At 50.7% G+C, this 11,362-nt stretch overlaps 1 protein-coding gene across 1 annotated transcript in view; it reads right to left on the bottom strand.

Annotated features, from left to right (window-relative positions):
- Window positions 1-212: 212 nt before the first annotated feature.
- Window positions 213-11,362, bottom strand: part of FDX2 (ferredoxin 2) — an 11,989-nt gene continuing 839 nt past the window's right edge. The window contains exons 4-5 of the mRNA XM_006161553.3: window positions 2,154-2,241; window positions 213-651 (exon numbers count right to left, since the gene is read on the bottom strand). Of these exons, the coding sequence (XP_006161615.1) occupies window positions 495-651; window positions 2,154-2,241 (245 nt within the window). The 3' untranslated portion in view covers window positions 213-494. The remainder of the gene's footprint in view (window positions 652-2,153; window positions 2,242-11,362) is intronic.

The raw sequence follows: 11,362 nt of genomic DNA, 5'->3' as shown, positions 1-11,362 counted from the left end.
GGCACCCCGGCGCCCGTCTGCTCGGGTCACCTGCGCACCCCTCGAAATCCCTCCGCAGCTGCGGGGGGCGGGGCCTTGCCACGCGCCGCTCCTCCAGGAAGGGAGGGCCCAAGCCTCTGCCTCAGTTCCCCAGCGCTGGGACCGCCGCTCCGGAGACGAGAGATCCGGGTTCTAGACCCGAGGCCTGCCCGCCATGGACGCCAGACACGCCGGGAGGTCTGTGAGACGCTTTTATTGCAGCTCCGACTTGCGGACACCCCTGTTCCCACGCGATTCTCATCGGGGTTAGGGGGAGGCCGCCCCAGGAGGCGCCCTGCCCCCACCAGAGCCTGGACTCGGCTTTCCCGCCCCCCAAGCAGGGGCTTTGGCCTTGGGGGTGCCCCCGACGTGCTCGCTCTCCGGTCCTGCCCTGGGCTGGGCGGGCAGCTCGGCGACTCCTTCCGTCGTGGCCCTGGGGCCGTGGCTTTCCGGACGACAGGCCAGCTGCCACGACGTCAGTGGGGCTTGGGGACGTGGCCATCCACGTAAAAGTTCCTGGTGATCTTAGGCAGGGTGAATTCGGCCCCTTCCAGCTCGGGGGTCAGCACGATCTGGCAGCCCAGCCGGGAGTTCTCCTGGAGGAGCGGGGCCATGTCCAGCATGTCGTCCTCCCTGGGGACACGCGCAGCGTTAGCGTGGCGGGGCGCCCCTGCCTGCAGCTGCAGGTGCCCGGGAGGAACCCGGGGGCTGGGAGAGGCGCGCAGCTCACCTCTCCTCGGGAGGCGGCAGGAGGTCCAGGTGGTCCTGGCTCACGTACACGTGGCAGGTGGAGCAGGCCAGGGAGGCTTCGCAGGCCCCTGGGGGCAGGAAGGGAGGTGGCATCACTGCGGGGGGCAATGCCAGGCTGGTGCCACTTGGCCAAGGGGGTGAAGGACTGGCCCTCTGCCTCATGGTTCTGGTGATCGCTGGCTCCTAGACCTGCAGGCCCACTGTGTGCATCTTCCACCCCAGCATCCCCTGGCCCTGCAGCTCCCAGCCACAAGGGGTGACCTGTCTGGGCATGTGGAACTATGACGAAGGGTGGATCCTACAGGACCGACTGTGTGGTTCGAGCCCTAGACCCGGCAGCCTGGAAAACACACCGGGAGTGTGTGCATGTGTGCCCCAAATCCTGAGAGAAGTGACAGCACCCTGGCCATACTCCAGGGAGTGAGTCCTCACTTTCTGTCTCTGTCTAGTAAGTGCATACGCCCTATGGCAAAGACCTGGGTGGCATGGCGGTTAAAGGTGCTGGGTTCCCACATGGCGAACCGTGGTTCGAGTCCCTGACCTGGAGGCTTGCTTTCTCGCTTTCCCTTGGAGTCTCTCTGTCTCTGCCTTGTCAAATGTAAAAAAAATAATACTAACCGTGGAATTAAATAAATAATACTTAAAAAAAAAAGAAATTCAAAAAAAGAAATTAAAAAAAGTTTCCATTTTTTAAAGAATTATTAATTTTATTGTCATTATTATTCTTTTACTCAGCCGGAGTGAGAGAAGTGAGGAAAGCAGCCTAACCAGTGCCTTAAGCACCATGCACCTGCAGATCCCAGAGCTTTCTGTGGGGATTTTTTTCCCCTTTGGTTAGAGCATGCTAGCATTTGCTTGCTGGAGGCACAGAGACAGGGAAAATGAGAAAGGACCTTTAGGGAAATGACCACATGGCAATCCCCTCCCCTCCAGTCTCCTCTTAGGGTTTTGCGTATGCACACTCACACCGGGGTGTCTTGTTCAAGCCAGCGGGTCCAGGACTTGAACCCTGCAGTCATGTGGGATCCAGCATCTTAACCACCACACCACAGGCTGGCTACCACTTTTTTAAAAAAATTGCTTCTCAAGGGGCCGGCAGGTAGTGTGGGGCCTAAAGGCACTGGGCTCCTATGTGGCAGGGCACGATTCAAGTCTTAGACCTGGCGGCTCGCTTTCTCACTTTCCCTCCTCTCTCTCTCTGACTAAACTGGAAAATAATAATAAATAGAGTTAAGTAAAATAATTTTTTTTTCCTTTTATTTTTGGAGAGGTTTTTGCTATAGGGTGTGTGCGCTCGCCAGCGGCGTGAGCGGGGGGGGCCGCCCCTGCCTGCAGCTGCAGGTGCCCGGGAGGAACCCGGGGGCTGGGAGAGGCGCGCAGCTCACCTCTCCTCGGGAGGCGGCAGGAGGTCCAGGTGGTCCTGGCTCACGTACACGTGGCAGGTGGAGCAGGCCAGGGAGGCTTCGCAGGCCCCTGGGGGCAGGAAGGGAGGTGGCATCACTGCGGGGGGCAATGCCAGGCTGGTGCCACTTGGCCAAGGGGGTGAAGGACTGGCCCTCTGCCTCATGGTTCTGGTGATCGCTGGCTCCTAGACCTGCAGGCCCACTGTGTGCATCTTCCACCCCAGCATCCCCTGGCCCTGCAGCTCCCAGCCACAAGGGGTGACCTGTCTGGGCATGTGGAACTATGACGAAGGGTGGATCCTACAGGACCGACTGTGTGGTTCGAGCCCTAGACCCGGCAGCCTGGAAAACACACCGGGAGTGTGTGCATGTGTGCCCCAAATCCTGAGAGAAGTGACAGCACCCTGGCCATACTCCAGGGAGTGAGTCCTCACTTTCTGTCTCTGTCTAGTAAGTGCATACGCCCTATGGCAAAGACCTGGGTGGCATGGCGGTTAAAGGTGCTGGGTTCCCACATGGCGAACCGTGGTTCGAGTCCCTGACCTGGAGGCTTGCTTTCTCGCTTTCCCTTGGAGTCTCTCTGTCTCTGCCTTGTCAAATGTAAAAAAAATAATACTAACCGTGGAATTAAATAAATAATACTTAAAAAAAAAAGAAATTCAAAAAAAGAAATTAAAAAAAGTTTCCATTTTTTAAAGAATTATTAATTTTATTGTCATTATTATTCTTTTACTCAGCCGGAGTGAGAGAAGTGAGGAAAGCAGCCTAACCAGTGCCTTAAGCACCATGCACCTGCAGATCCCAGAGCTTTCTGTGGGGATTTTTTTCCCCTTTGGTTAGAGCATGCTAGCATTTGCTTGCTGGAGGCACAGAGACAGGGAAAATGAGAAAGGACCTTTAGGGAAATGACCACATGGCAATCCCCTCCCCTCCAGTCTCCTCTTAGGGTTTTGCGTATGCACACTCACACCGGGGTGTCTTGTTCAAGCCAGCGGGTCCAGGACTTGAACCCTGCAGTCATGTGGGATCCAGCATCTTAACCACCACACCACAGGCTGGCTACCACTTTTTTAAAAAAATTGCTTCTCAAGGGGCCGGCAGGTAGTGTGGGGCCTAAAGGCACTGGGCTCCTATGTGGCAGGGCACGATTCAAGTCTTAGACCTGGCGGCTCGCTTTCTCACTTTCCCTCCTCTCTCTCTCTGACTAAACTGGAAAATAATAATAAATAGAGTTAAGTAAAATAATTTTTTTTTCCTTTTATTTTTGGAGAGGTTTTTGCTATAGGGTGTGTGCGCTCGCCAGCCAGCCAGACAGACAGAAAGCGAGAAATCACCCCCCAGGGGGGATGGCCACACTGCAATCCCTTCTCCTCCATTCTCCTCTCAGGATCTTAGACATGCACGCGTACACGCCCGGAGTTGAGTTTTAAGCCACCGAGTCCAGGACTCGAACCGAGGTCGACTACGTGGGAGTCCAGCGACATAGCCATTACGCTAATTGCTGGTCCCAGTAAAATAATTCTTAAAAAAAAAAAAAATTGCTTTTCTAGGGACCAGCAGGCGGCGTGCTGGTTGGGCCTTGAACTCCCACATGGCAGACCATGGTTCCAGTCCCGGACCTGGTGAATTGATTTCTCACTCTCTCTCTGATGAATTAAAAAATAATAAATAAGTAATCCTTGAACAAAAAGTTGTGAAGAAAACTGCTTCTCTATTCATGACAGAGAACATCGTGTGAGCGAGGAAGGAAAGGGGGAGAGGAAAACCTTCCATGGGGTCGGCTCACGCCACGACCCTCTCCCTCTGGTCCTCTGCCCATCGGCCCCTGTGCACTTCCACACATGCCTGGCATATTTCAGGCTGACTGGGCGGGACAGGGGCCACGGTTACCATGTGGGATCTGCTTTCTCTTTTTTTTGAGAGAGAGATTTTTGCTACGGGACATGTGTGCTCACTGGAGAGACAGATAGAAAGGGAAAGTGAGGAAGTGAGAAATCACCCCCCCAGGGAGATGGCCACGCCGCAGTCACTTGGTTTTCATCCTCCTCCTGGGATTTTGGGCACGCATGCACATGTGCCTGGCGTGATTTTCAAGATGCCAGACCTGGGACTTGAACCACACAGTCAACTTCATGGGGTCAGCTGCCCTCCCCATGCCACCTGGCTGGCACCAGTTAGCCACATTTTTATTATTGTTTTTTCTTTTTTAAATTAAAAAAGGTTTTTACTAAAGAGGTTTTTTACTACAGGGCGCGTGCACTCGCCAGAAAGACAGAGACAGAGAGACAGAAAGCGAGAAATCACCCCCCAGGGGGGTTGGCCACGCCGCAGTCCCTTCTCCTCCATTCTCCTCTCGGGATCTTGGGCACGCACGCACACTCGCCTGGCGTGAGTTTAAGCCACCAGGTCTGGGACCCGAACTGTGGTCAACTACATGGGAGTCCAGTGACATAGCCATTACGCCAACTGCTGGTCCCCCTATTGTTTTTATTTTGAAGGCTTTTGTCATAGGGCACATATGCTTGACAGAGAGGGAAAGGGAGAAATCACCCCTCGGGGAGGATGGCCACACCACCATCCTTTCCCTCTGTCGGGATTCTGGGCACACGCACACATGTGCCCAGTGTGACTCTGAAGCCACCCGGTCCGGGACTTGAACCGTGGTCGGCCATGTGGGAGTTCAGTGCCTTAACCACTGCTGCCTGCTGGCCCCAATGTAGCCATCCCCATCTCTGAGTTCCCCGGCCCCCGGCAACCTGCCCTGTCTGCACTGAGCCTGGCGTGTTGGAGGTGCTCGGGAACATTCATACCCAGTGCGCAGAGGACGGTGAGCTGGGATTCACCTCCCCCTCCCGGACCTGTCAGACAACGGGGAGGGCAGTGCTGGAAGGCAGCCTCCTGACGCACCGGGGCTGCCAGGATGTGACTGTGACTCATCGGCCCACCCCCCGTCTCAGGGCAGCGGTCCAGACCTTCAAACTCCGAGTACTCCTTGAGCAGTGCCTTCTCAGCTCTGTGTCCTACCCCCTCAGCAGCCTCATCACAAGTCTGGGATTACAGACTAGAACAATCCCAGGGGCCAGCAGGTGGCAGGGTGGGTAAGGTGTTGGACTCTCCCACATGGCCGACCACGGTTCGAGTCCCAGATCCGGTGGCTTGCTTTCTCACTTTCCCTCTCTGTCTCTCTCTTTGGTCAAATTAAAATAAATGAATGAATAAATAAAATTAAATAAATAATTCTTTTTTTTTTTTTTTTTTGGAGAGATTTTCACTGTAGGGCGCGTGCGCTCGCCAGACAGACAGAGAGAGACATAGAGACAGAAAGCGAGAAATCACCCCCCAGGGGGGATGGTCACGCCGCAATCCCTTCTCCTCCATTCTCCTCTCGGGATCTTGGGCACGCACGCACACGCGCCCGGCGTGAGTTTTAAGCCACTGGGTCTGGGACACGAACCGCGGTCGACTACGTGGGAGTCCAGCGACATAGCCATTATGCTAACTGCTGGTTCCCAAATTAAAAAAAAAATTCTTAAAAAAAAAAAAAAAAGAATATAACAATCGCAGAGCCAGCTCTGTGGCTTGGTAGTTAAGGCAGCTGGATCCCCCATGGCCGACCTGAGGTTTAAGTCCCAGCCTCGGTGGCTTGAGAGATACATGAGCATGCCCCAAATCCTGAGGAGAGAGAGATGGAGAAAGGAATGGGGTGTGACCATTCCCCATGGAGCAGCCTTTCTCAATTTCTCTTTTTCTCCCTCTGGCGAGTGCATATGTCCTCTGGCAAAAGAAAACAAAACGGGGGGGGGGGGGACCGCGCGGTGCACGGACGTTGCCGGCAGATGGCATGGCCGTTTAGGGTGCTGGACTCCCACATGGCCGACCACGGTTTGAGTCCCGGACCTGGCACCTTACTCTCTCTCTCTTTGGTCAAATTATAAATAAACAAGCATACTAAATACAAGTTAATACCATAATTCTTTAAAAGCAAAACAAAACACAACAGAAACAGAACATCATAGAATAACCCCAGCTGCTCACTGGACGCCAAGCACGTGGCAGGGCAGGCACCGAGCCCTGCTAAGCACTGTCTCATCTGCACAGCAGTCGGGGAGATGGGGACTAAGACATCCGTCAAAGAGAGGAGGAAACAGAGAAGCTAAGTGGCTTGCCCAGAGTCACACAGCTGGCAGGTGGCAGAACTGGAGCAGAGGACACATTTCTCTACCACCCACGTTCCAGTCTCTGTCCTGTTCAGGCAGCCGCTGGATTCCAGAATGGAACTGGGGGTTGGCCTCCCATGATCCATTGCTGCCTTGTTTTTATTTTCTAAAGAATTATTTAATTCTATATTAGAATTATTATTATTATTAATATGGCCAGAGAGAGAGAGAGCAAACCACTAGGTCTGGGACTTGAACCACAGTCGGCCATGTGGGAGTCCAGCACCTTAACCACCACGCCACCTGCCGACCCCGCATCTCTGCCTTCTTTAGCGATTACATCGGGCTCCCTGTGACATTTCCCTTCATCTCACCTTCCCGGTGGCTGGTGACATAATTCTATGTTTTATTTTTCTATTTTGCCAGGGGGCGTGTGTGCTCACCAGAGCTAGACAGACAGCAAAGAGGGGTGAAGCACCCCACAAAGGAGTATGTGCATGTCCTCATGCAGCCCCTTCCCTTCCGCTTTTCCACCCTGTTGGGACTGTGGACATACACGCACATGGGCCTGGCATTTTCAAGCCACCAGAGCCAGGCTTTGAACTGTATTGTCAGTCATGTGGGATTCAGCTCTCTTAACCACTAGCCTACGGGGCCAACCTCATAATCACGTTCACACATGAGACTACTGTCCCAGAGAGGCAGAAACTGGTGAGAGACAGCAGAAGCCTTATCTGCTTTCTACGTCACTGCCTGACTCACAGGAGTATTCACTACTCACAGAAGGTCAGCACAGATCAGTGGCTAAAACGAGCTGGGTTTAGGGCCGGCGAGTGGCATGGTGGTTAGGGGTGCTGGACTCCCACGTAGCCGACTGCGGTTTGAGTCCTGGGTCTGGTGGCTTGCTCTCTCGCTTTCTCTCTCTCTCTCTGGTCAATTTTAAATAAATAAAATAATTCTTTAAAAAATAAAATAAAATGGGCTGGGTTTAAATCTAGTTCGGCCAATTATGTGCCATTGAACCAGATCTATTTAAATTGAGGCTCAGCAGTCAGCAGGTGTATAGTGGTTAAGGTGCTAGACTCCCACATGGTCGACCACAGTTCAAGTCCCAGACCCAGAAACTTGAATATTACACTGGGCGCATGTGCATGCATGCCCCAAATCCCCAGCGAATGGAGAAGTGTAGCCATCCTCAGTAGAGGGGGTGATTTCTCACTTTCCTTCTCTCTCTCTCCCTATCTGGTGAGTGTAGTATGTGCCCTAAGGGAAAAATCTAAAAATAAATAACTAGAGGTTCAGTTTCCCCATCTATAAAATGGGATAACAGAGCTAGCCAGTGTCAATGTGGTGGTTAAAGTCCTAGATCCCACAGGGCCGACTGGGCAGTTCAAGTACCAGGCCCGGCAGCCTGAAACACCTCGGGCACAGGTGTGTGTTCCTAAAACCTTGGAAGGAGGGCTAGATGGAGAAGGGGTTGTGGCATGACCGTCTCCCCTGGGGGGTTGCTTTAATCACTTCTCCCACATAGGGCGTGCACCCTCAGGCAAATTACAAAAAAAGTTAAAAAGGGCCAGCCAAGGTTCGAGTCTTAGACCTGGAGGCTTGCTTTCTCACCTTCGCTTTCTCTCTCTGTTGTGTATACATTCCTTATAATAATTTCTTATAATTCCTTATTGGAGGCTTGCTTTCTCACCTTCGCTTTCTCTGTTGTGTATACATTCTCTATAGTAAATTAAATAATAACAATAATAATAAAATTAAATACTATTTTTTTGAAGAGAGATTTTTTCTATAGGGCACATGTGGTTGCCAGAGAGACGGGCAACAGAGAGACAGAAGTGAGAAAACACCTCCCAGGGGGGATGGCCATGCTGCAATCCCTTCTCCTCCATTCTCCTCTCGGGATTCTGGGCACACATGCACGCGCACGCACACATACACCCCTTGTGTGAGTTTCAAGCTGCCAGGTCCTGGACTCAGACCACGGTCAGACATATGGGAGTCCAGCAATGTAACCACTATGCCATCTGCTGGTCCCAAATAAATTCAAGAAAATATATAAAAACATAAAAAAGTGATAGAAGTCTCCTTTATTATACAAAGTCACGACAAAAATTCCATTGTTTAATACTTATCAACATGTTTAAACTAAAGCCTGCTATTATTGTGTCTCTTTTAATAAATACTGCGCTAAGGGGCCGGCAGGTGCTGTGGTGGCGAGGGATGTTGGACTCCCACATGGCTGATGGCAGTTCGAGTCCCGGACCTGGCAGCTTGCTTTCTCACTTCCCCTCTCTGGTCAAATTAAAATAAATAAATACAGAAATACATAGTTAAATAAAATAATCCTTTTTTAAAAATACTGAGCTAGTACTTGTTATAGCTAAGCTCTATGAAAAGCAACAGATAAATATGGAAAAAGGAGGGGCATTTTTTTAAGAGAGATTTTTGAAGGGTCAGCAGGTGGCGTAGTGGTTAAGGGTGCTGGACTCCCACATGGCAGACCATGGTTTGAATCCTTGACCTGGTGGCTTGCTTTCTCACTTTCCCTTTCTCTTTCTGGTTAAGTTACAAAATAATAAGAGAATTAAATAATGTATGTTTTTTTGGGGAGCTTGCATTAGCATAATGGCTATGTCGCTGGACTCCCATGTAGCCAACCATGGTTCAAGTCCTAGACCCGGTGGCTTAAACTCACGCCGGGCGCGTGTGCGTGCGTGCCCAAGATCCCGAGAGGAGAATGGAGGAGAGGGGATTGCGGCGTGGCCATCCCCTCTGGGGGGTGGTTGCTCGTTTTCTGTCTCTCTGTCTCTGAGCACATGCCCCCTATGGCAAAAACCTCTCAAAAAAAAAAAAAAAGAAAAAAGAAAAAAGTATGTATTTTTAAGTAAACAGATGGGGACCAGAAAATGGCGTAATGGTTAGTTTTTGGACTCCCACGTAGTTGACTGTGGTTTGGGTCCCAGACCCAGCAGCTTAAAATTCATGCCAGGTGTGTGCGCATGTGTGGCCCAGAATCGGAGAGGCGTCTGCAGCGTGGCCATCCCCCTGGGGGGTGATTTCTTGCCTTTTGTCTGTCTGTCTCTCTGGTGGGTGTATGCAAAATCTCCCTCTCAAAAAAAATATATGTGAACAGAAGAAACAGAGTCCTCATTAAGGGATGGGTGACAAAGAACGACAAAACAGAAGTACTATGAGGACCATAAAACACGAGGACTGGCAGATGGTGTAGAGGTTGGGGGCGCTGGACTCCAGCATGGCCAACTAAGGTTCGAGTCCTGGACTTGGCTGCTTGCTTTCTCACTTTCCCTCTCTCTCACTCTGTTGCTCTCTGATCAAATTAAAATAAATAAATGAATAGATGAAGTTAGATCAAATAATTTTTAAAGAATTATTTTATTTAATTTTATTATTATTATTTTCAAGTTTGATCAGATGGGGGGGGTAGTGAAGTAAGTCACAAGATCCAGGACCTGAACTATGGTCAGCCATGTGGGAGTCCAGTGCCTTTAACCACCATTCCACCTGCTGGCCCTGATAAAATAAATCTTAAAAAAATAGGAAGAAAGAAAGAAAAAAAAATCCATCCATGCTGATGTGATAGAGTGACTGGGGCATAGGACGTTAGCTGAGCTGAGGGAATAGGATTCTTAGGGTCCTCGGGGAGAGTACATCAGATGAGAAGGAGCCAGAAAACTTGCTGGCAAAGCACTGCCGACAGAGGGATCGGCAAATGCAAAGACCCCAGGCAGGGTCGAGCATGAGCTCAGCCGTTTGAGGAGAGGGAGCATGTTGGTATGGGCTGGCCAAGGGGCAAAAGCAGTCATACAATGTTCAGCGATGCTGGAGCCACGCGGAAGGTCCCTGGTTTATGCCCAGAAGCCTCCCTGTACTTGATGTGCATGTCTCCCAGTGATCCTGGCTGGCTGAAGCCAGTGGTGTATTATGGCGTGAGGGCCCTGTTGGGGGTGCCTGTCTCTTTCTACATGTATTTACGCCTATATAAAAATTACAAAACAGGGGGCTGGCAGGGTGTGTGGTGGTTAAGGGTGCTGGACTCCCACGTGGCCGATCGTTGTTAAAGTCCCAGTCCTGGCAGCTTGCTTTCTCACTTGGCCTTTCTCTCACTATTTTGTTCTGTCCCTCTCTCATCAAATTAAAAATAAATAATAAACAAACAAGTAAATAAAGTTAAATAAAATAATTATTTTTTTAAATTACAAAATGAGGCCAGTAGGTGGTGTGGTGGATTCCCACATGGCCGACCATGGTTTGAGTCCCGAACCTGGCAACTTGCTTCCTTGCTTTCTCTCTCTCTCTCTGGTCAAATGGAAAAATAATAACAAATTGAATGAAATAAATAAGCAATTCTTAAAATAAAAATTACAAAATGAACTTTAAACATTTAGTTATTTATTTCATTTGCTACAGGGCATTGCCCTTGCTGTAGAGAGAAAGATAGAAGGAAATGGGAACCAGCAGTTAGCGTAATGGCTATGTCGCTGGACTCCCACATAGTTGACCGCGGTTCACGTCCCAGACCCGGTGGCTTAAACCCATGCTGGGCAGACGTGTGTGTGTGCCCAAGATCCCGAGAGGAGAATGGAGGAGAAGGGATTGCGGCGTGGCCATCCCCCTGGGGGGGTGATTTCTCGCTTTCTGTCTCTTTGTCTCTCTCTGTCTGTCTGGCGAGCGCATGTGCCCTATAGCAAAAATCTCTCCAAAAAAAAAAAAAGAAAGAAAGAAGGAAAGAGGGCAAGTGAGAAAGCAACCTCGGAGGAGGAGATGACCACTGTCCCTACTGAATTCTCCTCTCAGGATGTGGGGCATGCGTGTACAGTGCCCCATGTATTTTTCAAGTCTCCAGTCTAGGACTCCAACACCGCAGTCAAGTCGTGTGGGGTCCAGCCGCTTTCACCGTCACGCCACTGGCTGGCCCCCAAAATGAATTTATTTATTTTAAAAGGAGGAGGAAAAGGCAAGAAAGCCAATGTGGCTAAGATAGGAGGAGGAAAGGAGAAGAAAACACAC

This window comes from Tupaia chinensis, unplaced genomic scaffold (genome assembly GCF_000334495.1).
Source record: "Tupaia chinensis unplaced genomic scaffold, TupChi_1.0 Scaffold138665_1, whole genome shotgun sequence".
Classification (NCBI taxonomy): Eukaryota; Metazoa; Chordata; class Mammalia; order Scandentia; family Tupaiidae; genus Tupaia; species Tupaia belangeri.
The sequence above is the reverse complement of the archived record's forward strand: the minus strand, read 5'-3'. Positions and strand labels throughout refer to the sequence as shown.